This window comes from Astyanax mexicanus, chromosome 2, assembly GCF_023375975.1.
Source record: "Astyanax mexicanus isolate ESR-SI-001 chromosome 2, AstMex3_surface, whole genome shotgun sequence".
Classification (NCBI taxonomy): Eukaryota; Metazoa; Chordata; class Actinopteri; order Characiformes; family Acestrorhamphidae; genus Astyanax; species Astyanax mexicanus.
Genome location: NC_064409.1, coordinates 5,912,370 through 5,938,943, shown reverse-complemented (window position 1 = coordinate 5,938,943; position 26,574 = coordinate 5,912,370). Strand labels below are relative to the sequence as shown.

Below are 26,574 nucleotides of genomic sequence, written 5' to 3'. Positions count from 1 at the left end.
CAGCAATTTCTAATTTTCTGCAAATAAATGCTTTAAATGAAAATATTTTTATAGCTAAATCAGAAAAAACTGATTCAGAAACTAAAGTGGTCTCTTATTTTTTTTTCCAGAGCTGGAAAACTCATCAGTTACTCATAGTTTCCCAGATCAGTTTCTATCAGAATCCACAGCTTTGTGCAAGTCATTTTGCATTTTTACTTATTTTGCAAAAACAAATGGTGGAAACTAATAGGGATGCACCAAATATTCGACAACCGAAAATATCGCTCATAAATCATTTTGTTGTCCGGATCAGTAATTTTATATATAAATATATATTATATAACAGACAAACACTGTGATATTTGAGAAGTGATAATTAATTAAACAAAAATACTAAGCAGCATGTGTTGGTTAGTGTTATAAATATTTTTGTATATTTTTATTGTAGTTTTGTGATTTTTCTATGTAAAAAAAATGATATTTCATTTATTTACTAGAAGAAAAAAGTTAGTAAAAATTAATATTTATTTCAGTAACTATTATCTCTAGTAACAGATGACTGCAGAACAGTCATACTTCATTTGTGAACCTTTGTTTTTTGGTATACACTCTTTAAAAAGAAAGCTACTGCAAATGTTTCTTTACATTTTAGTAGATAGACCACTTTTAGTTCTTGCCCTCTGTTTGCATTAACACATGTCAAGCTCACTAATCCGCACAATAACAGCCAGCCACCATCACCTCAGATGACTCGAGCTCGGTGTACCCCTCAGCTCCAGGGGGGGTTTATAGTTGGGCAGCACAGCGCTGGGTTTTCTCCTGGTCCCGGACGCGCAGAGCCTGTGTTATTACATGGTAAAATCCTTTTACGAAGAAAGCAAATAAAACAGGCCGTTTAAATCTCAGGAAAATACACTGGCGCGCTCGCCCCTCATTTCTTAGAGATTAGCTAGCCTGAGGTGCGTTGCTGAAAACAATCTGTGAAAATGTTCCTGTTGCTGAAAGCTGGATCCCGAAGCTCCATCATGAGTTATTTGAAAAGGTTTGTGTTTCCACAAACGCATTACTTTTAATAGCGTTAAATATATTAAATATTTGCTAAACCTAGCCACGTTTCTTCATTCCACTTGCTAGCGCCTGAGGTGAAGGAGAGTGTGCATTCTTTTAAAATTCATATTCAGTGTTTTTCTTTATTTCTTTATTTAATGTATATTACAGGCCAAATGTTTGGACACTTCTCTTTTTCAATGCGTTTTCTTTATTTTTATGATTATTTACATTGTAGATTCTCACTGAAGGCATCAAAACTATGAATGAACACATGTGGAGTTTTATGTAACAAAAAAAAAAGTAATATTCTAGTTTCTTTAAAATAGCCACCCTTTGCTCTGATTACTGCTTTGCACACTTTCTCTCAATGAGCTTCTTTAAGAGGTGGCCACCTGAAATTAAAAAAGTTTTCCAACAGTCTTGAAGGAAGGAGTTTCCAGAGGTGTTTATTAGCACTTGTTGCCCCTTTGCCTTCTTCACTCTGTGCTCCAGCTCACCCCAAACCTCGATTCTGGATTGGGTTCAGGTCCGGTGACTGTGGAGGTTCAGCTCATTTTTTGTTAAGTACATAAAACTCCACATGTGTTCATTCATAGTTTTGATGCTTCAGTTAGAATCTACAATGTAAACAGTCATGAAAATATTAAAGAAAACGCATTGACTGAGAAGGTGTGTCCAAACTTTTGGCCTGTACTGTATTTTCAACGTTAGATTTGGTTGGACTGCCTTTAGCTTTGATTGCTGCACACATTCACTGTGGCATTGTTTCAATAAGCTTCTGCAACGTCACAAGATTTATTTATTTAATTCTTTTTTCACCAAGATCTTGCAGCAGCATTGATGATGGTAGAGTCTGACCACTGCACAAAGCAGCTCTTCTCCATCCAGCACATCCCAAAGATTCTCAATGAGGTTAAGATCTGGACTCTGTGGTGAACTCTCTCTCAATCCATGTGTGAAAATGATGATCTCATGCTTCCTGAAGCCTGAACTCTTTCACAATTCCAGCTCCAATTCCAGAATCCTGACATTGTTCATCTTGGAATATGCTCGTGTGTATCATCAGGGAAGAAAAAATAAATCCATTGATGGAATAACCTGGTCTATAATATTCAGTATATACAGGTAGTCAGCTGACCTCATTCTTTCAGCACATACTGTTGCTGAACCTAAACCTGCAGACCAACTGCAGCATCAACCAACCAACCCCACATCATTTACTTACTTAAAGCTAAATCCAGGTGGAGACTTTTTTCTCTGCCAGTAAAATAAAGTGTTAGTTCTCTACATTAATCCCCTGATCTTCACCTGATGAACTGAGATGGTGATTTGAGGTGATTTAATTGGGATGAGCTGGAGCTTCACAGCGTGAAGGAAAAGCAACAACTATTGTTCAGCACCTCCAGGAACTCCTTCGTTCAAGATGCTGAGAAAACAATTCCAGGTGACTCTCCCTCATGAAGAGACTGAGATTAAAATCTCACCAATCTTCACTTATTTAGAAGAATCTAAAATATAAAACATATTCTGGTTTGTTTAACATATTTTTTTCAACATGTGTTCCTATATAGCTTCAATATAGTCCTTAATATTTAATATATTGTACAATTCAGAAAGAAAACACATTGAATGAGAAAAAGAGGAGAAGTGTCCAATTTTTTGTAACTGGTACTGCATATAGTACTGTATATAGTGTGGATGTGCATGAGCGCTTTTGTGTGCTGCACTATTCCATCACATATTTTCTATTCACAGTGAGTCTCTGCTGATTCTCATTCTCTCACACTCCTGCTTTTTATCAGTTCAAGATGTGGAAATGTTTAATGTATTTGTTTAAGCTTAAAGCTTATTTAAGCCCATTAAAGCTCATTATGTGGAATATTATTAGCCCCCTGCTCAGTAATCAGACAGAGGAGCCAGTAGGAGTGTGTGTCTGTACACCCAATTTAGAGCACAGGGGAGCATAAACGCTATGACCAGCAGTAATCACTGCTGTTGTTGTTTTTTTTGTGTATCATTATGCTTAATACAGATAATTATTCTGCAATTTACATAGACATTAATTTCGCAACATGATGAATTATTTATATTAATAAACCACTCGGGCAGTTCTGATACATGGTAATCTCTCCCTGGAGTTGCTGATATGATAATGTAATATGCACTTAAATCTGGAACTTTTCATTTCTGTGTTCAGTGTTTTTTGCTCATGAAAAACTATGGAAGCAACCAGCAGCCAGTGTCCCTGGATCTCCTGGTCTGTCATAAATGAATTGAGATGATGGGCTCTGAATGGTCCAGTGCTCTCTCTGGGTGGGTAGATGGGGCTTTTACCCTAGGAGTGATGTTGATCAGCTCAAGGCTGCATCTGTGAGCTGATGTATCAGAACTGAGTCGCTGTGCTTTCCTCCGAGCGTTAGCACTGTGATGCTTCTCGGCAATGCTACATCAACAGCAGTGTGCTAGTCTTCACCCTCCTTGTATTGTGACATCACTAGTAATAGGGGATAAACAGCTGACCAACAGCTGTATATATATATATCAAGAGAATAACCTCCATGTTTTATAAGGTTCTTCATTCTCACACATATCTGTAATGAAAACAATTCTTTAAAGAGCCAAACAGGCATTCTAAGGCATTGTTTAAAGAACCTTTATAATGGCTTTATTTTGAAGAGTGTATGTAAGTGAATTTAAAGCTGATGTCCATAAGTTTAGGGATATGGGGGATTTAGGGCGCACTCTGGTGAGAATTGGTAATTGTACTGAGCATGCGGAAGAATCATTTTAAACTAGGCGGGATTCCAGGTTATGTACAGTCAGAAAGAGAGAGAGAGAGAGAGAGAGATCACTCAGTCAGAAACTTCACTCCTTAGTTTCTTTGGTTTTACTATGGGTGAATAAGCTACTGAGCTCTGAGTTTCCTCTTCTGAAGTCTCCATTGCTCCATTCAGGTGGGGCTGACAAAAGAATGAGGAGAGGACGGGCAAAAGAAAGAAAAGAGAGTAAGCGTCAGCAAATAGTGAAGCGTCAGAAAAAGGAAAAGGAGAGAAGGGCCGGAGAAGAAGAATGGAGGTGGACGTACAGAAATGTAAAGGAGATATTGTGTTGGACAAAGGGAGATGCTGAGGGGAGAGAATGAGAGGCTCAGGAGAGAAAAGTGAGAATGGAGAAAGTGAAAGAGAGGAGATATGCTGACTAAGTGAGCCGTGCGGAGGGAGGGAGGGAGAGGGGGATAAGAATAGAGGGATTTAGAGGAGATGTCTGAAAATCAGAAATGCCAGCAGGCTATAGGCTTGACAGCCTTACAGCCAGTGGCCATCTACAGCTCTGGATCAGTCCACATTTCCATTAGTCACTGTGCCAAATCCAGAACTGATGTGTGTGTGTGTGTGTGTGTGTGTGTGTGTGTGTGCATGCAACAGTAGCTCTGAAAGCCGTTCATGAGTTATTTATACTTGCAGCTTCCAGACATGCCTAGTAATTATTTGCCTCATTTTACTCATTTTATTTGCCCTTAAAAGGAATTAGTGACGTCTAGGCATTATAGGACTGTGTATCTGGCAAGAACCTGCTGTATGATACAAGCTGTATATTAATACAGGGGTAATAATTCAATATATTGTGATATATGTGTATGTAATTATATATTTAAGTGATTAAATTGAAAATTGGAGGCTTGCATACCATATTGGTGTAGGATGTGTCCCACTCAATATTAAAAATAGGTGGATTTGCCCCCCCAGAAAAGCAGTTTTTAAAGTTAATTAGTAAATTAAAGTTAGCTAAAGCAATTATCTCCGATAATTTTATCAAGAAGACGCTGCGTACACACTGCCGAGAGGATGTGCTTTTCCTGGCAGGGGTGCAGATTTAGACACTACTATGGTGCCAAATTCAGCACCCCTGCCAGAAAAAGCACCGCCTCTGAGGAGAGCCTGCAGATGACGTTTGCATAAGAGTCAGCGTAGTTTAGAAAAGTATCTTAGGTAAAGTTACATTCCTGGCCAACCTTTGCTGTGTGTGTGTGAGCATTATCCTGCTGAAAAATTCTCCAGTTGGAATCCTATAGCCAACACAGGCAACACATAGTTTATGGCAGCAGAACATTAGTGTACCTTGTATCACTACTAGGGGTGACTGACTTTTATAGTTGGTTGTTCTCCAGATCATCACATTAGCAGCTGGCTGGAGCAGACTAGCTGCAGACTAGCTGCTCTCCAGCCCAGAGGGTTGTTGAACCTAATTGCAGAACAGTTGATCTTTTGTCCAAAGTGACTTACAAAAATGATGTACATGTATTAATAAAGGACATAGAAGTTTAAGGTAAAAAAAAAAAAACATTTTAGGCAGGACCTAAAGGAGGCTAAAGGTAAATAGTGGGATAGAAGAAGAAAAGAGGGAAAGACGCAAAAAAAGTCTCTCACCAAGCAGTACACTACCCTAAAGTAGCGTATTTTTAAATGGCAGCGAGAGGGAGCACTTTGTAATTCTGTAATTACCTAAAATATTATGCTTGATCTGTGTTACTGTGTGTTAATGAGATTTGCAGCAATCAGGGTTGTCATTTTGTCTAAGAGTGTAAAAAAACACTAATATTCATATCATATTAATAAAATCTGAGTAAAAGGAACATTGACATTTTATGTAGACGTCAAAACTGCCATCTAGTGGTCGCAGTTTTAACACAACTCAAAATGAAAATGATTTTTCGACTCCTATCATTGCATGTAAATGAACTAAAATCAACAATATTGCAAAGCATTACATTGCAATACTCTTATTTTTCCTTAGTTGAACTTTGTTGTTTGTATAGTCTTTCCTTTATGAGTTACAAGTTGGTAAAGGTATTAAATCTTAGTTTAGACCCATGTCAATTAAATTCCCATCTCCTTAAGCATGTCTGTGGAGGATTGAGTAACGAGTGTAATGGGAAATAGAAGCTGAATGCTGTATTTGTTTCTCAATGCGAGTGAGTAGAGCTTGTTACATGGTTATCGTGTCCCATTAGTTCCAGGTAAAAGGCGTATCATACGATCAGACAGCTCTGAGAATTTCACGGCCGGGAGACTGAGCTACACACACACACATACACACACACACACACACACACACACACACACACATACACATTTGCCACTGTGTTTTAGGAGTGCCCATTGTGCTGCACTCAAAAGAGAGGAAGTTAAGAAATAAATGAATGAAGAGAATTAAAACGGGAAACTCATGAAAAGAAACAAAACGAGAAAAGAAATGACCAAATAAAAGGAATGAATGACGAAATGAAGAGTTTATGTCTTCTGGTATATTGACAGAGGGTCTGATTTAATGTGTGTATGTGTGTGTGAGTGTGTGTGCATGACCAGCAGTGACGTACCGTACTCTTTTGGCATGCAGATCTGCGGCTGGAGCTCTTTGGAAACTTTCTTTACTACCTCAGTTCAGTTAATATTAGTGCACATCTGAGCCAGCCTGCGTTTGCTTCATCTATTTACGTAACTGCAGAGGAAACCGCAAACTCTCTGTCCCTTAAACACACACACACACACACACACACACACACACACATTTACACACACACACACTCATACACACACATACACAAACAGACATAAAGTCAGGCAAACTCTAAAACAAATGGGTAGAACATAAGTACATAAGTAAATGTCCTACCCATTTTTAAATGTATTCTCGTTTTATTGGATTGTGGATGGATTTCCAGTGCTGGCTGAGATATTTAAGATGTTTATGGTATGTTTCCTTTCCTTTACAAGTGCCGAGTCGTGCCTGTGTGTGTTATATATGTATGTGAAAAAGTATTTCCCCTTCCTACAGATTTCTTGTGTTTTTGCATTTTTGTCATTCTTACACTTTTCACATTATCAAACAAACTTTAATATCAGAGAAATATAACTTGAATAAATAAAAAAAATCACTTTTAAAATGATAATTTCATTTACTAAGGAAAAAAAAACAATCAAAATCAATCTAGCCCTGTGTGAAAAAGTGTTTACCTCCCTGTAAATTAACGGTGATTATTCACACTTTTAGGAAAAATATCACTACTAACCACAACCAGAACTGATTACTGCCAGACATGCAGAATCAAGACCTAAGCACCTAATCACCGAAAACAGAACCTTTCTGACAACATGAAGCAGATAAAAGATCTCAGAAAGCAAAAAAACAGATCAGAATAGTCATTGATCATTTATCAGTCTGGAAAAGGTTACTAAGTCATTTCTAAAGCTTTGGGACTCCAGAGAATCACAGTGAGAGCTATTATTCAGGAGTGACCAGCCTACCAAAATTACTCCAAAAGGGCATGGTCAACTCATCCAGGAGGTGCCAAAAGAACCAAGAACAATATATAAAGAGCTACAGGATCTCACTCGCCTCAGTTAAGATCAGTGTTAATGATTCAATAATAAGAAAGAGACTGGGTGAAAATGGTCTCCATGGATGAGTTCCAAGATAAAAAAACACTGCTGACCAAAAACAACACAACCACCCATCTCACTATTACCAACTAACATCTTGATGATCTCTAGAACTTTGGGTAAATATTCTTTGGGCTGACGTGACAAAAGTGGAACTTTATGGAAGTTATGTGTCCCGTTACATCTGGCATAAACTAAGACATAATTTCAGAAAAAGAACATTATCATACTGAACGTAAAACATGGTGGTGGTAGTGTGTGTGATGGTCTTGGGCCGCTTTGCTGCTTCAGGATCTGGACAACCTGCTGTAATAGATAGAACCAGGAATTCTGCTGTTTACCAGACAATCCTGAAGGAGAATATCCGGCCATCTGTTCGCGACCTCAAGCTCAGGTGTACTTGGGTTCTGCAGCAGGACAATGACCCAAATTACATTAATAAGTCCACCTCTAAATGGCTTAAAAAAAAAAGCTAAATGAAGGTTTTTTGGAGAGGTTTAGTAAAATTCTGATTGAGATGCTGTGGATGATCTGAAACAGGATGTCTATGCTTGAAAATTAAAGCAGTTCTGTAAAGAAGAGTGGAACTAAATTCCTACACAGAGATAAAAGAGTGAAAGACTCACTGCCAGTTACCGGTAAAGCTTGATCACAGTTGTTGCCACCAAAAGTGAAACAACCAAGGTATTAGATTTACGAGGCAAACAATTTTTCACATGGGGCTTTGGATAGTTCTTTCCCTTTAATAATTAGCATTATTTTTTTTTAAGTGTTTTTTATGTTTATTCAGGTTTTATTTGTCTGACATTAATGTTTGTTTGATATCTGTCGGGGGTAAATACTTCTATGAGTGTGTGTGTGTATGTGTGAATATTTCTGTTAATATTTGACTTATAGGTTAATTGGGTTTGTGCCAGTGCTAAGCACCATTGCGTCATTTTGTTGATTTTCGCAGACATTGACGAGTGTCTGGAGAATAATGGAGGCTGTGATCACGTCTGTAGGAACACGGTGGGCAGCTTCGAGTGCAGCTGTCAGAAAGGCTACAAGCTCCTAACCAATGAACGAACCTGTCAAGGTAAAGAAATAAACACACATCTGCCACAAGTTTTTTAACATGCTATATACTCCATATATAAATTCAGCTCTGTAAAAAATGAAGAGACCACTTCAGTTTCTGAATCAGTTTCTCTGATTTTGCTATTTATAGGTTTATGTTTGAGTAAAATGAACATTGTTTTTTTATTCTATAATTTACAGACAACATTTCTCCCAAATTCCAAATAAAAATATTGTCATATAGAGCATTTATTTGCAGAAAATAAGAAATGGCTGAAATAACAAAAAAAGATGCAGAACTTTCAGACCTCAAATAATACAAAGAAAACAAGTTCATATTCATAAAGTTTTAAGAGTTCAGAAATCAATATTTGGTGGAATAACCCTGGTGGTTTTTAATCACAGTTTTTTTTTCATGCACCTTGGCATCATGTTCTCCTCCACCAGTCTTACACACTGCTTTTGGGTAACTTTATGCTGCTTTACTCCTGGTGCAAAAAAATCAAGCAGTTCAGTTTGGTGGTTTGATGGCTTGTGATCATCCATCTTCCTCTTGATTATATTCCAGAGGTTTTCAATTTAGTAAAATCAAAGAAATTAATCATTATTAATTCTAGGTTTTTTCCTTCTTCTGTAAACTTGAGATTTTAAAAATACAATGTTTACCAACAGCAATGATGCAGAAATATTTTGTTTTGCTCCTCCTCTCCCTCCATTTTTCTTAATCCTATCAGTGGAATCTGTTTTTCATTCCATGTTGCTTTAAACCCTGGTTTGACTGAGTTGTCTGCTGACAACAGTAATTATATACTTACGATTTTATTTTTGTTTTATTTATTTATTGTTTTTACTCCTTCCATGCCAGTTAACCCAGGGAAAATAGTTGTGATTTTGTGTGTGTGTGTGTGTGTGTGTGCCAGAATAGGCGTTAAAGGAAGGTTAATTGCTCTGGCTCTCTGCCTGTTGGCTTTGCAGTTGAACTGAGAGAGAGAGAGTTATCTCTCCTCTTCACAACTAACATTATTTTCAGATTTTCTTTTTTAATGTATAATTTCAATAAAAAGGAATTATTTTACCTTTTTATAGATACATACTAGTGCATCTCAAAAATGTGAATATCATTGAAAAGTTTGAAACTTTATTTCAGTAATTCAGTTCAAAATGTAAAACTAATATATTATATAGATGTATTACATACAGAGTGATCTATTTTAAGCTTTTATTTCTTTTATTGTTGATTATGATTATGGCTTACAGCCAATTAAAACCCAAAAATCAATTTCTCAGAAAATTAGAATATTATATAAGACCAATTGGTACTTTTGGCAGTGTGGGCAGTGTGCCAAATCCTGCTGGAAAATGAAATCCGCATCTCCATAAAAGTTGTCAGCAGCAGAGGGAAGCATGAAGTGCTGTAAGATTTTGTGGGAAAACAAAACTGCAAATGAAAAAAAATTCATTTGGAAAACATAGGAACAAGTCCAATTTTTATTTAAAAGTCCTGTAGTGTATCCATGGCTTAATAAATGCTGACTTTTTTAAAGCTGTTTATGTTTTTATATTCTGGATTGTGTTTTTTTTCTCTGCAGATATTGACGAGTGCTCTTTTGAGAGGACCTGCGATCACACTTGCATCAACTACCCAGGAAGCTTTGAGTGTGTGTGTCACAGAGGCTACACTCTCTATGGCTTTACACACTGTGGAGGTGTGTTCATACATAAATATATACACAAACACACTTACATTTACTTTTGTGCTGTATCTCAGTTTTACAGTGTTAGCAGTCTTCGTATAGCCTAGGCCATCGTTGTGGAGAGCAACAATTCTAATTCTCACATCCTTAGAGAGTTCTTTGCCATGAGGTGCAATGTTGGATATCTAGTGGCCAGTATGAGAGAACTGAACCCAAAACACTAAATTTAACACACCTGCTACCCATTAGCACCTGAGACCTTGTAACACTATTGAATCACATGACAACGTGGAGGTAAATTTACTTATTAGGCACAATTTGTCAATTTTACTTACTTTTGTTGCCAGTGGTTTAGATATTAATAGTTGTGTGTTATGAGTTACTTATTATTTTAAGAGCACAGCAAATTTACACTGTTATACAAAGAAAAAGCTGCACACTGATTAATTTACATTGTATTAAAGTGCCTTATCTTCAGTGTTGTTCCAAGAAAATATATAATATAATATTAATATAGAAAAATGCTGTGTTTCAACGCCTTTGATGTAGCCAATGATTAGGGTCAGAAGAATGCCTTTTGATTACACAAATGGACTATTGAATCTATTGAGTGATAGTGATATATACACCTATTTCAGCTGTATATATGCTGATTGTAAATGAATGTATTTTAGTAGCTACAATATAAATATATTAAAGTTACAGTTTAGTTAGACTGGAGTTTGTCTGGAGTTCTCTTGAGTCTCTGCACGGATCATCTTCATACTAGGCTACATACGTCTGATATGCTCTTATACTTCTTTACATCCAATCGCAATCACATTCACTCTATCTGGATGGAGAGATTTATCTGGATTGGGGTTTTATTGAAGGATAAGAAGCCGGAATGAAAACGAGCTGAAATTAAATAGGAGTAACAAGACTATTTTTTAAATAAAATGTAAGGAGTAGAAGTAAAAAGTTGTCTGAAAAATAAAATAATTACTACAGTAAAGTATAGATGACCAGACAACCATTTTTGTTTTTTAAAGCTGATAAGTCTGTACGTTTTGGGATTCGGGGGATTTAGAGCCCTCTCTGGTGAGAATAGGTAATTGCACCGAGCATGAGGAAAAATCATTTTAAACTGGGTAAGTGTGATGTGGTCTTCTTTCAGAGCGGATGAATCCGAATCCACGTTATGTTTATTCAGAGAGAGAGAGGTGAGAGAAAGAGCGCTATGAGTGAATGAGCTACTGAGCTCTGAATTTCCCCTTCTGAAGTCTCCATTGCTCCACCACCCGCTCGCGTTCAGTAAAACTGAGCTGGATCCTCTTTTAGAGGCTGTACGTGTGACGTAAGTGCGTAAAGACGCGTGATGTGTCCAAAAGAAGAACTCCCGAAAAAAGTGACCCGACACTCCAGTTTTTAGAATAAATACCGTATATTAGGCTTAGCAGGGATGGTTATTTCAGCACACTGATACCATAAAACACAATATTTTATCCATATTCTTCTCCACTCAGAAATGCTTCTGCTTTCAGTTTAGACACAAAACAATACAGACTACCACTTTAGCATGAAGTTTAACATTTTCTCTTCTCAGATATCGATGAGTGCAGCATCAATAATGGGAGCTGTGAGCATGGCTGTGTGAACACACAGGGTAGCTATGAGTGTGTGTGCCCGCCTGGGCAGAAGCTACACTGGAACAAGAAGGACTGTGTTGGTAAGCTCTCACTCTTATCCCTCGCAATATCCATTATGTTCCTGATCTTGTTTGTATACGTGTGTGTGTGTGTGTGTGTGATGTTGCTATGGTTATGTGACCTTGTGTGACCCTCAGAGACGGTGAATTGCCTGCCCAATGGGAAGCCAGCTCCTCGTGCTCTGCTCAGCTGCACTAAGACCGGTGGTGAGGAGGTGTGCTCGCTGTCCTGCCCATCAAACGCCCTCTTCCTGGCAGGTCAGTGTTTCTCTGCTGCTCTTCTTAGTTCACTTTAGTTCACATCGCATCTGTTCACTGTTTATTGTCACAACATTTACAGTACCAGTCAAAAGTTTTGGACACTTCTCTTCTTATTTAATGTGTTTACTTTCTTTTTAAAATATTTTTTACATTGTAAATGTAATATTGAAGACTATATTAAAGCTTTTTTTTTTTTGGACAATTAGATGCCTTTTTTACATTTTCCCAAAAATCGACAGTGTGCCTTATAATCAGTGCTCCTTATGTATGAATTCAGCAGCATTAGCATTAGCCACTAACCGCAGCGCTAGCTCTTTTGCCGTTTAGAGGCTGTGTTTGCAGTGTAAAAACAAGCTACGTAGGATAAACTGCTAGCTCATTGTGCCCTGAGTTGTCATAACACTCCAGGTTCCTCAGTCTAACTCTGTCAGGCAACATTTACGCCCCGCTAGCACAGGGGTTAGCGGCTAATGCTAATGCTACTGCTCCCAACCTTAGTTCTGTAGAAACTTCACTGAAAACTCAGACAAAATATTGGAAATCTAAGCTTACTGTAAATAATTGGAAGTTTCAGGAGAGAAATTTGTGTAGATTAACATCCAGCACACGACTGACTTTGAAAGAAAATGTTTTTTTTTTAAGAATTACATTTTTTTTACGTTGGTGCTTCCCCCAGCTTCCCCATTAGAAGGGAAACTTGGGACACCCTTGTTCACTTTGATGTAGGCATCCTAACTAGTGTCGCTTAATGCGCCTTATAATCCGGTGCACCTTATGTATGAAAATAGATCAGAAAAAAGACTTTCATTGTTAGTGCTACCTTATAATCAAGTGCATCTTAGTTCTTTTCATGTCTTCAACATTAATCTACAATGTAGAAAATAAATTAAATAAAGAAACAATTAAACTAAAACTTTGAGTAAGAAGGTGTGTCCAAATTTTTGGCTGGTACTATTTGTTTCACTTAAGGTCTTTTCTAGAGTTTGGCCCAGTTCTGTTTAATACAAGACATAGATGCAAATTCAGTTGACTTGTACTTCAAATCAAAGAGGTTTATCATTGGATAGTATTGTTAGATAGTTGCTCTGCTGCCACTTCATGTATTGAACTGTAGTACTGTCCAGAATAAGCTGCATGGCACAGGGATGCCAGGGTAAATATTCTGTACTCTTTGCTGGCATCTAGTGGCGTCTGCTACTCATCACACTTTTAGAAACAAACCTGAGCCCTTTGATTTTAGTGACACTGGTTTTCTGGCCAATATGTATCCGGTGTGTGTGAGTAGAGGGGTAAAAAAATATTGATATATTGATGCATTTTACTATTTTTCGTATTGCAATATTGTATCGATTCTCAAAAACACAGTATTGCTTTTAAATGAATATGAGACAGTGGCTCATTTTGTGTTGCGTTTGAAACCTAAAAACAGGATTCAAATAATTAAAAAATATGAATAAACACTTAGAACACATAAATAGAAAGAACAACATTAACAATTACTTTTTAACTTATCTAAAAAAAAAAAAAAAAAAAAAAAATATATATATATATATATATATATATATAATATAGAAAGTACGTTTAATCATATAATATGTTAATATAGTTAAATGAATTAAACAAAGTTATGAAATATTATAATTAAGCAATAGAACACTCAAGGTCTTGTGTTATCGCGAAATAATATCACGGCTGTGATTCGGTCGCAGGCACGAGCCGAAGGCGAGTCTTGTGTTATTTCGCGATAACACAAGACCTTGAGTGTTCTATTGCTTAATTATACTGGAGTAACTGATTTAGTAACTCAATTGCTTTTTTGGAGAATTAATTAGTAACTATAAGTAATATACATATAAAGGAGCCTTGTTTTAAAGTGGTACCCTAGTTCCTTTATAGTTTGCTTTTTACAGACATGCACAGTTATGAATGCTGTCAAAGATGCTGGTCAGCGTTCTACATGATATTGGATCAGAATGTGTTCTGAATCTTCCAGGAGCACATTTTGTGCTGATCAGGACGGACAGCACAGCGGAACATTGTCTGATCTTCACAATGCTGAAATGGCTCGAGAGCAATTACATTCCGTAACGCAGGACTGTTTCCGTTTTCGTATCCGCTGTGTTTTAAATAAACGGGTGCTGCGTTTGGGTTGGCTGAGGCCGGCGTGAGGCTGATGGATGGCTCCTGAAGTGAATTATTTGCTTTTATATACAGTGTCTTTCTGGAGAAAAATCAGGGTGAGAACAGAGCGAGGCTTCCAAAAGCCCAGCCACTCAATCACCTTCATTTATGTGTTCGGTGAAACTCATTTTCATTCCTCTCATCGTCGCACACAAAGCTGTGTGTGTGTATGTGTGTGTGTATGTGCAAGTGTACGTATGAAGTGCTTTGATAATAGGTAATAAAAAGGCATATAAAACCTTTTTTAATCCCACAAATCCTTTAGGAAGCATATATACAATTTATAACATGTTTAAACATAGTATCTCTGTGTGTATATCTGTGTGTATATGTGTGTGTGTATATGTGTGTGTATGTGTTAATAGTCTCTTCATATGCTGAATGCTGGAGCTGTATAAAACCTCTTTTAATCCTGTATACCCCTGGGTGTGCAATGGTAGGCCAACAGAAATACTCAGCTTGCCATTGCGCGATTTGTAGCCAGGCTAAAGTCAGGCCAATGACTCTCCAGACAACCTCAGTGTGCTTCGTCATTCTGACAGCCAAACTGTGCCTCACACACACACACACACACACACACATGCATGCACAAACACATTAACATACACATGCAAAAAATGAAGAGAGCACTTCAGTTTTTGAATCAGTTTCTCTGATTTTGCTATTTATAGGTAAATGTTTGAGTAAAATAAACATCATCATTTAGAACATTTATTTGCAGAAAATGAGAAATGGCTAAAATAACAACAACAAAAAAGATGCAGAGCTTTCAGATCTCAAATAATGTTCATATTCATAAAGTTTTAATAGTTCAGAAATCAATATTTGGTGGAGTAACCCTGTTTTTTAATCCCAGTTTTCATGCATCTTGGCATCATGTTCTCCTCCACCAGTCTTACACACTGCTTTTGGATAACTTCATGCTTTAGCTTTATGTTTGTGTGTGTGTTTGTGTGTGTGTGTGTGTGTGTGTTTTTGTGTGTGTGTGTGTAGACTCTGAAAACAGTTACACTCTGAGCTGTGGAGTACCAGTACAACCAGGCAAAGCGACACCAAAGAGGAACACCACCAACACCACTACCTCCAGCACCTCAACTCTGCAGAGCTGCACAGGTAACACATTTTACTCTACAGGGTAAAACAACTCTCAAAACTGTTTATTCAATATATATATATTATTTATTTATTTTTTGTGTATTTTCTGCATATATAACTTCACCCACACTATATATCAGAGTATCTATAAAAAATAAAATCATTATTACATTTGAGCTTTACCACATAATACATTACTTTTTTATCCTATCTAAGCTCTCAGCTTTTATTTAGAAAAGCAGTGATTCTCCCATAACACAATAACTTTTGGGTCGAGACCCTTATCCACCATCCAACCCAACACCAAGAGAGTGAATAATGCTCCACCAGGGGAACCACCACAACTAAATCCCATTTACTTACAAACACATACAAGACACACCTACATATACATAATAATTGCAAAAAAGAATAATGGTGACTGTAGAGCATGCTGAGACTAAAGCAAAATCAGGAGGCGGATCCTGTTGTATTTTAACTCTTAATTCTGTGGATTGTTTATTACTGAGGGTTGTTAGAAAAACCCTTGAGAGTTAAAACATGTTTACATTGTGATTTTAACACTGTGGGTTTTACTGCGTACTTCAGTATTACACTTTACAATAAACTACTTACAATACTTAGTTAAAGAACTTAAAGAACACTTCAACTTATACTCAAGTTACTTTTTTTTTCATAGATAGAGCACTTAAGCCCTAGCCGGACGGGATTAGGTTCTTAGGGGGGGGCGTCTGTAAAACATACTTTGCACTTCTACTCAGTGATAAAACTCCTGCATCAGAACTGCAATTGAAAAAACATGAGGACCAGTGAGTTTTTAAGTATTCTTTCTCGATCACATGACATCACGTTCAGTAGCTCCTCCATTTCCACTCACTGTTGTGTTTACGTTGATCTCCGTGGAAACAGGCACCCAAAGTGTAATTACGGTGCACGGCAGTGGTTAAATAGCTATTTTATTAAATGTGAGAAGACGAATCTTAAACATTTGAGTCTGGACGGGACTAAAATTACCGGAGGACCACAGAGTTCAGCGAAAAACAGTAGATAATTCAGCCTGTAATTTTCTTAGAGGACGTCTGAGAAAAACACGTACATGGTTGTTCTGGACAATAATAAAATCACAGGACCCCCAGGACCCCCTGAGAAACTCATCCCATATGGATAGGGCTTGAAAGTACTTTATACATGTTGTTGTATAGGTGTACAATCTCTTTTACATGAAATCTCAGCTGATATAAAAAAATATCTCACCTCGCTTCAGAATGTACTTATTAGGAATAAAAGGTATTAAAATGTATTGAGAAGACAAGACAAAGAAGAACTGCTAAACTATAAACCATTATAACTGGTTACACACACACACACATACTCAGACATCTATGCCGATTAGCAAATATACGGTTATGAGAGCCATACCCTTCCCTTTCCCCACATTTGCTGAATTCTACATTTCCCAGTGTGTTGTGTTCTGTAGATTTTGGACAGTACCGCTGTGCTCAGACAGACACACAGCTCCCGGTGTTGGACGGAGCACAGAGGAATGCTCTGAACCTGACTAAATGACACTGTTCTGGCCAATCGTCTGTCTGCTGACAGATATGAAATACACAGACTGCACTCGACCACAGCAGCTCCAGAAAGCTCTGCTCGGGCCCATGGGAAGCACATTACACACATGGTTCACACATAGTTCATATTACACTGCTTGTATGTCTGTTTTTGCGTGTGTTTTTTTTGTGTATGAGAATCTCATAATGCCCTTTGTGCCCCTATTGCCCTAATTGCCCTGTCCCAAAGAGCATTCCCAACACACATTAAGACTCTTCAAGAAGGACCGCAGACGACCACAACCACAGCCTGTCCTCAGTTCGTCTCTCTGGTTCTCACATTTGGAATTCTTTGGAAGCAGTTTGCTGAACAGACAGGATTTCTGACCTTGAGACTTAAGAGTAAATTAGGCTACGTTCACATTACTCAAATCTGATTTGTTGCTCAGATCAGATTTGTCTATCTGGACGGTTCACATTCACAAATATAAATGATCTGTATCTGTGTGTAATGTGAACGAATCTGTCCCTGAAACGCCGCCTCACATGCTGCACACTGATACCTGTATAAACATTGCCTCATTTTTTGAGAGATGATTCGTAGCTTTATAAAGGGAAATGGATGAGTTTGTTAGCAGCTCATATGTGGAGCATCTTTTGCTGGAGTGGAGAAACAGTAAACAGCTGGTCTGAAGTTCATGCTCAGGTCGAGGCGGTGAAAAAAAGGACAGGTGGTTTGCTTTTGCTGTTTTTTTTGCAGCTATAGCTGCACAGCTGCACCACGAGATGTGTTGTGGATACGAGAAAGAAGAAGCACGTAGCGCTAATGCTAATGCGTAAAAGTTTTTAAAAAGATGCATGAATTCTGAATTCTGATTTAACCATTCACATTCATGTCGCATGTGCGTGGATCGGATATGTGTCCAATTTAGGACCACATATGAAAGTGGCTCAGATCTGATTTAAAAAAAAAAAAAAAAAAAAAACGGATTTGGCATGTTTACACAGCCATGAAAAAATCAGATTTGAGTCACTTCAGCCTGGTAATGTGAACGCAGCCTGAGTGTTTCAGAAATGTGATTGAACATGAAAGATGCTCCTGTCTCCTGTCTGTCAGAAACCCTGGCCCAGCCCGTTAAGCAGAAGGCACGGATAAAGATCAGGGACGCCAAGTGCCACCTGAAACCCCACAGTAAAGAGAAGTATCGAGATGTGGCCAAACAGAGCCTGCAAGGTGAGTCGTCCACAGGACACTTCAAACCATGTTTTTCTTTAACCCTTTAACAGCACACTGAGAAATACTTGACAAAAATATTTATTGAAAAAATCGGGTTGCCAGACCCTCATTTTTCTGACAATTATCTGTAAATTAACTTGCCTAGTTGGGGTAATTACGGATCAATCCCTATAATACAAGGACTCACATTATATGATCTACTGTGTTGAAAATATGATTCAAATATACTTATTTTTTATTGAGCTAAACTGCTAATAAGGCACATTTTAATCTTAATATATTAGCCAGATAATAAACTGCTATGAACATATGCTGTCTCTGCTGCTCCATGCTGTTTACACTTGCAGTAATGGGCAGCATTCACTGCTTACACTGAAAACACTGTGTTTAAAAGTGCAGCTTAAAGCAGCTTCACACTGCTATAGATACAGATATACACTATAAAACACAAAATCATCTCGCTATATTTACTTTTTTGCTCCCGCACCAGATAGAACTGACCAATCAGAGGAGACCATGTGCTTGCGTAGTTTATTGGTGCGCTTTTTGGCGCGTTTAGGTTTATTTATGCCTGTGTGAAACCAAACCAAACAGAGGGAGAAACACTTCAAGTAAACAAGCAAATTAAGCAAATTAATTAATTTGGATGAATGGGATTCATTGTTCTAAAAACACTTCATTAACTTTCATATTGCTCTAATTTATCTTCACTCTGAATTAAAGTGATAAATCTAAAATTTGAGTGAAATAAACTCTCCTCTTCTTCCCTCAGGAGGTCAGTTCCCCTGCACAGACGACTGCCAGGTCACGTTTGTGAATCTGAAGTGTGAGTCTTCTAAAAAGCGCCGGCGTGGGCGGAAGTCTCCTTCTAAAGAGGTCTCGCATATCACCGCCGAGTTTGAGATGGAGATGAAGGAGGAAGAGGCTTCAGGTATGTCTATGTGTGTGTGAGTGTGTGTGTGTGTTTCCTTCTGTCTTGTATAAATATATAAATCTGAATTGGTCCTGATGAGTGCCAGTTTCATCATAGCGTATTTGATGGTACTATACTTAAGTATTTTTTATATATAATTTTATTTCCAATTTTTATCCCATTTTTTCCCCAATTTACACAGCCAGTTACCCAATCCACTCATTAGAACAGGACCCCCTATCACTAGTTATGCTACAACAGCAGGAGGGTGAAGAGTAGCACACGCCTTCTCTGATACATGTGAAGTCAGACTCCGCCTTTTTTTTTAACTGCTGCTGATGCAGCATTACTTAGTAGCATCACAGAGCACTCGGAGGAAAGCACAGCGACTCGGTTCTGATACACCAGCTCACAGACGCAGCCTTGTGCTAATCAACATCACCCTTTGGAAGCGTGAGAGACCAACGCCAGTTGTGCTCCCTCAGGGCTCTGGTACACTTTAGGATACTTTCAAAGTTCTTGAAATGTTTCGGATTTACTGACCTTCTTTTCTCAAAGTCATTTTTTTCTTTCCTTATTCGAGTAGTTCTTACCATAATATGGATAAAAACATGGCTTAAATAGAGCTATTCAGTGTATACCAACTCTACCTTTTCACAACTTTACAACTGATGCTCTCAAACACATTAAAAGGACAAGATTGTTAAAATGGTAAAATGAGTTATTTGGTAATGCAATAATGCCATACATTCTATTGTCTAAAAAAAAATGTAAATAAAAGTTTTTTGGTGTCTATTGGTGTATAGTAAATGAGAAGTGAATGTGTGTGAATGAGGTTCTTCGCATTTACAAATCTCTATTTTGATGAATGGGTCTTTTAGGGTCCAAAATTGCATCACCCAAAAAAACTCTTGTCTCTTGTTGTTTTGGTTTTATGAATATAAATACATGTTTTTTGCACGTGTGTGGAACAGAATCGTGTAACGTGGACTGTGTGCGGGAGAGGACGAAGCAAAGGCTACAGAACACACTGCGAACCCTGAGGAGATCCATTAACAATCGGCAGTTCTATATTCAGTTCTCGGGAACGGCGTACGACGTGGCGCTGCGCGCTGCACGGCAGTCAGAGAGAGCCGAGACGTGCAGCACGGGGCAGGTCCTCACCGACGGCAAGTGTGGTAAGTGCTCTATATGGTAAGTGAATGATGAGCATATAGATAAATTAAATAATTAACTCAATAATTCTTTAAAGGACGCTAGATATAGCTGTGTAGCCTAAAACAACGAAAAACAAATAAATATTGGAATACTTATTTTTTTAAAATGTCTCTCACTAAATTAATTTTATATCTATATTTTATATAGCTTTATTTCAGCTTGATAAAAATAGTCTTAACATAACTTTGTTAAGTATTATTTTAAATATACATTAAAAATATATTCCTTATATAAACATTCTGTAGTTACTATTATTTTTCCTTAATATGTAGTAAGTAGGGGCATTAATACTTGTCTTACATTATACACTACACTATAAAGATATATATTTAGCTTGTACAAAAAAGGGTAAAATATGGCAATCTGCATGGACGGGATTCGAACCAGTAATCTCAAAAACCTTTATTTTTAGTTATATATATATATATAGTTTAGTTATATAGTTATATATATATATATATATAATTTATTTAATATTATTTTATTAAACATTAACTTTTTAATAGTTTGTATTTGTTTTAATATACTTATTGTTTTTTTTAATTTCTCTGTTTAATTTACTTTCATTCTGAAGCACTTTTTGTACTGTATTTTAAATATGAATTGTTCTATATAAATAAAGTTTATTATTATTTTAATGTGTGTTTGTGTCTCTCAGTCAGCTGCAGTGTGGGGACTTTTTACAGTGGAGAGCAGAATCAGTGTGTGCAGTGTCCTCCAGGAACCTATCAGGACAGAGACGGCCAGCTGTCCTGCGAGCCCTGCCCCAGCACTGAGCTACAGGGCACTGCAGGAGCCAAGAACGTCTCTGAGTGCGGAGGTGTGTGTGTGTGTGTGTGTGTGGAGAAACATTTGACTAAGTAAAATCAATGCATGGCTTTGTAATGGAAATACAGAACATTGATTATTAGAACTGATTAATGCAGATCCACCCCTGAACCCCAGCAGGTCCCTAAACCTGATCAATACCATTAAAATTCAGGATCAATGACGAAAACCTGGTTTCATATTATTATGAAAATTACACAGGAACATTAAACTCAATTTGAACACTTTGGTGCCACCTTGTGGAATGTAGAAAACTCTGCATTCCTAAAATATAAAAAAATAGATATTACACACTATTTAAATGGTCTTTTTTTGTTGTTTTATTTATATTAATATTTAAATAATAGCATGACATAACCAAGTTATAAAATATGCAAAATATTGAGATTAATTTCAAGCAGATGTTTAATGCATAATACATAAAAACCGTAAGCATTTATTTTGTCATCAATCAATTAATTAATCAATCAGTCTATTAATCAACCTTTATTTTGACTCGGAACCCTCATTTTCAATGTAGCCGATCATTTACAAATACAGGAATTGACATGACAAAGAAAATAATAATGACAATAATTTTAAAATTACAGTAAATAAAAGATAGAAATAGATAAAAATCAAAATTAGAATAAAACTACTACTACTACTAATAATAAAACTTGAAATTAGGATAAAAAGAACATAAGACTGATACAATAAAAAAGTTGAAATTAAACTACAATTTACAATGACATCTATATGTTATGTGCAGCCTGATAAGCAAAATTAAAAAAAAAATAATTCTCAATATAAAATTAACTAGTATAGACCTAACCTCTGTTGATGAGTTATAAAATATGCAAATTTTTAAGCTTGATTCCAAAGAGATTTTTAACATATTTTAATGCAAAATGCATGAAGCATTTATTTTGTCATCAGTGTAATTATTTTAAATGTAAAGTTTCCTGTACCTGATGGTATATGAATAATTACATTTAAATAATCATGTTGCCAACATATATTTATACACAAATGACTTAAAAGAACTATATTCTAAACATCCTTTATACGCTTAAATACATATTCTTATCCTCAGAATGTAAATAAGAATGTAATAAAAATGAATATTTATTTATTTGCAATAAACATGAAAATGAGCTGCAACCAAAGGTAGGAAAAAAAAGCCAAAAATATATATAGTAAACCTGAGTCTGCTTTATAAAATGACCTTTAAATATTACTTTATACTAAAATTGAAAATTCTTTTATTACTAACAATTGGTCATGTGACAAAGCTTCATGCATATCGCCACTGTCCAATGAAAAACAAGTATCTACAAAGCAGCAACTTTACAGTAAAGACAAAAAACATTCTAAACTTTCATTGGAATTCAATGTAAAAAGAGTTTATCTGTTCAAATTATGTAGTTTGAATATGATATGTAAATGCTATTAAACATAATTTTTAAAAAGGTTTTTAAAAATGTAAGAAATCTGATGAGTAAATGTTGATTTTCCGCTGCAGTTCGATGCCCAGCTGGACATTTCTCTGCTGATGGTTTCCGGCCGTGCCAGCTGTGCCCGCTGGGCACCTTTCAGCCGGAGGTTGGGCGCGTGCTCTGCTTCCCCTGCGGTGGAGGACTGATGACCAAACACACAGGAAGCACCTCATTCAGAGAGTGTGAAGCAAAAGGTAATCTGAATAAACCTCATGATACCAAGCACATATTACAGTTTTACAGTATTATTGAATTTATGAACATCATCTACATTCCTTTCTCTCTCTGTGCGTCTCTGTGTATCTCTGTGCTGTGCAGTGCACTGTGCATCAGGACATTTCTACAACTCCAGCACTCACCGCTGCATCCGCTGCCCCCCCGGCACATACCAGTCCGAGTTCGGCCAGAACTACTGCATCACCTGTCCTGGAAACACCACCACCGACTTTGACGGAGCCACAAACGTCTCTCACTGCAAGAGTAAGAGAAGACCATGTGTGATTAAACATAAACATAAACATAGAACTCAGAGGGTTTATAAAGGAGAAACTCCTGATAATTTTATTGCATATTCAGTAAAAATAGCAAAATGATAAAACATGCAGAGATTATACTACTGAATTTTAAAAAGAGGAAGATGGATGATCACAAGCCATCAAAACAAGCTGAACTGCTTGAATTTTTGCACCAGGAGTAAAGCAGCATAAAGTTATCCAAAAGCAGTGTGTAAGACTGGTGGAGGAGAACATGATGCCAAGAAGCATAAAAACTGATTAAAAACCAGAGTTATTCCACCAAATATTGATTTCTGAACTCTTAAAACTTTATGAATATAAACTTGTTTTATTTGCATTATTTAAGGTCTGAAAGCTCTGCATCTTTTTTTGTTATTTCAGCCATTTCTCATTTTCTGCTAATAAATGCTCTAAATGGCAATATTATTTGGAATTTGGGAGAAATGATGTCCATAAAACTTATACCTAAAAATAGCAAAATCAGAGACACTGATATAGAAAATGAAGTGGCCTCTTCATTTTTTTCCAGAGCTGTATGTGTAGTGACAGGGCTACTGAATTTGTTGAGTAGAGAAAGTGATGTAGAAAAATATTCTTTTGTATTCCGTAAAATTGTAAAATGGCAAAACACACAGAGAATGAACAACTGAATTTGGTGAATATTTAATAAAGTTAAAAAAGGTAAAACCAAGAAAGGACTACTGAATTTGGTGAATATTCAGTAAAAACAGAGAAAGTGTAAAATACGTATAGACTAAAGATTTTGTTATATATTTTATAAAAATAGGTAAAAACATAAATCATTAGGATTTTTATTAATATTCTACAGAAATAGGAAAAAATATAAAATGTAGAGAAAAAACTACTTTTTTGTAATATTCAGTAAAAGTAGAGAAAGTGTAAAATAGTTATAGGACAAACTACTGATTTTGTTAAATATTTGATGAAAAATGGGAAAATATAAACTATTAAGAGAAAAGAATATACATGTTTTAAATATTACATAGAATTGTGAAAAATATAAAACATGTAGAGAAAAGACTACTGATTTTGTTGAAAATTCAGTATAAGTAAAAAAAGTGAAAAATATGGATAGAAAAGGCTAATTATTTTCTAATGTTCATTAACCCTTGTGTGGTGCATATTTTTGTTACTCGTTTACTTTGTTACTTGTATTTAATTCAGCAAAATTAAGCAATTTTACATTAAAATGCTTTACACATGCTTGCTTCACCTAAATTGCAAGCAATATAAACAGCTTACATGGTTAATATTTGCCCTTTACCTTTCTTATCTTACATTTCTGAGTAGAAAATTTGTTTAGTTTCAAATTTACAAATGAAGTAATGTTTATTAGCCCTTGGCCAAACATACTGTATGTAATATAAATGGTTGGGGGGGGGGGGGTGTACAGTGTGTGTTTATCGAAAATGTGTTTTGATATATGTTTTTCACAAAAAATGAGCCAATGCCAATGAGTTTGAGTTAGAAAAATTTTTTTTTTAGTATCATTTGATGAAAAATGAAAACGGGTCCCACAGACCAGAACACCACACAAGGGTTAAAAATAGTAAAAGGGTGAAACAGGCAGAGAATAGACTACTAAATCTGTTGATTATTTAGTAAAAGTAGAGAAAGTGTCAAGACTGACAAGACTGTTTAAATAATAGTGAAATTAGTCTAGGCTTGAGCTCAGATGTACAGCTGATATAGTGCTGATATATTTCACACTGTTTTCTCTTCATTATCCTTCCTCTATATTAAACCTCATTTTCCTCTCCTTAGATCAAATGTGTGGAGGAGAGCTGGGAGATTTTATGGGGTACATCGAGTCGCCCAACTACCCCGGAGACTACCCATCTAATGTGGACTGTGTGTGGACCATCACCCCCCCCAATAAACGCCGCATCCTCATCGTGGTGCCTGAGATCTTCCTGCCCATTGAGGATGAGTGTGGGGATGTTCTGGTTATGAGGAAGAGCTGTAGGTTTATCACACAGATTTTGTCCATTAAATGTGATATTAATAGTTTTTGTAGTTATTAGCATTTGTTCTACAGTGTCACTCACTTTCGCCTTCTATCTTTATCAGCCCAGCCCACTTCAATAACGACCTATGAGACGTGCCAGACTTACGAGCGGCCAATCGCCTTCACCTCCCGCTCCCGCAAGCTCTGGATCCAGTTTAAATCCAACGAGGGAAACAGTGGGAAGGGCTTTCAGGTGCCCTACGTCACCTATGATGGTCAGACTTCTCCTCATTTTCAATATACAGTGGCTTGCAAAAGTATTCATACCCCTTGAACTTTTCCCTATTTTGTCACATTACACAAGAGGCCTATGGTCACTCTGGATGAAATGCAGAGGTCCACAGCTCAGGTGGGGGAATTTGTCCACAGTAAAACTATTAGTCGTTCACTATACAAATGTGGTCTTTATGAAAGAGTGACAAGAAGAAAGCCATTGTTAAAAGAAAACCATAAAAAGTTCCGTTTACAGTTTGTAGCCAGAAGACACGTTGGGGACACAGCTAACATGTGGAACGAGGTGCTGTGGTCAGATGAGACCAAAATCAAACTTTTTGGCCAAAATTCAAAATGCTATGTGTGGCGGAGAATAATCACTGCACATCACTTCGAACACACCGTCTCCACTGTGAAACATGGTGGTGGCAGCATCATGCGCTGGGGCTGCTTCTCTTCGGCAGGGACAGCGAAGTTGATCAGAGTTGATGGGAAGATGCATGGAGCCAAAGCTGGTGGAGACATACCCTAAAGGCGGTTCCTCAGAATGTTGACTCAGGGGGCTGAATACTTTTGCACACTGCACTTTTCACTTTTCATTTGTAAGAAATGTTTTGTATCATGCATAATATTACACAACTCTATAACACTTTGTGTTGGCCTTTCACATTAAATTCCATTGGAATATATTTATGTTTGTTGTTGTAATGTGACAAAATATAAAAAGGTTCAAGTATTCACATATTGATTGTTTGAAAATCAGTTTTTAGATTGTTATCTTTTTGTCTGAGTATGAAAGTACTGTATATAGCAGTTTATGCGTATTTGTATGTTACAGAGGATTACCAGCAGCTCATAGAGGACATCGTTCGAGATGGAAGACTCTACGCATCAGAGAATCATCAGGAAATCTTAAAAGTGAGTTCGAATTTTGATCTCGAAACGTCAGTGTTATGGCTCTGAATTGAGTCCCAGATTATATCATACTGAATGGCATCAGCAGCCGGAATCTGAGAGAACACAATTGGCCTTGCTCACTCTGGGTGGGTACAGTAGATGGCGTTCTTTCCTCTCATAACTCCTAGGGTGATGTTGATCAGCACGTGGCTGCATCTGTGAGCTGACGTATCAGAACCAAGTCGCT

At 36.9% G+C, this 26,574-nt stretch overlaps 2 protein-coding genes across 3 annotated transcripts in view; one reads left to right on the top strand and one right to left on the bottom strand.

Moving 5' to 3' along the window:
* The window catches only part of sult4a1 (sulfotransferase family 4A, member 1), a 282,375-nt gene that overhangs the window by 98,359 nt on the left and 157,442 nt on the right, over window positions 1-26,574 (bottom strand). The gene's annotated exons all lie outside the window — the stretch shown is intronic.
* Window positions 1-26,574, top strand: part of scube1 (signal peptide, CUB domain, EGF-like 1) — a 123,730-nt gene that overhangs the window by 92,756 nt on the left and 4,400 nt on the right. For both annotated transcript variants that reach the window (XM_022671821.2, XM_022671820.2), the window contains 14 exons: window positions 8,428-8,550; window positions 10,121-10,237; window positions 11,811-11,933; window positions 12,051-12,170; window positions 15,348-15,467; window positions 18,117-18,233; window positions 19,009-19,167; window positions 20,124-20,327; window positions 21,026-21,187; window positions 22,700-22,867; window positions 22,992-23,153; window positions 24,974-25,171; window positions 25,280-25,432; window positions 26,269-26,348. In XM_022671821.2, the coding sequence (XP_022527542.1) occupies window positions 8,428-8,550; window positions 10,121-10,237; window positions 11,811-11,933; window positions 12,051-12,170; window positions 15,348-15,467; window positions 18,117-18,233; window positions 19,009-19,167; window positions 20,124-20,327; window positions 21,026-21,187; window positions 22,700-22,867; window positions 22,992-23,153; window positions 24,974-25,171; window positions 25,280-25,432; window positions 26,269-26,348 (2,006 nt within the window). The remainder of the gene's footprint in view (window positions 1-8,427; window positions 8,551-10,120; window positions 10,238-11,810; window positions 11,934-12,050; window positions 12,171-15,347; window positions 15,468-18,116; window positions 18,234-19,008; window positions 19,168-20,123; window positions 20,328-21,025; window positions 21,188-22,699; window positions 22,868-22,991; window positions 23,154-24,973; window positions 25,172-25,279; window positions 25,433-26,268; window positions 26,349-26,574) is intronic.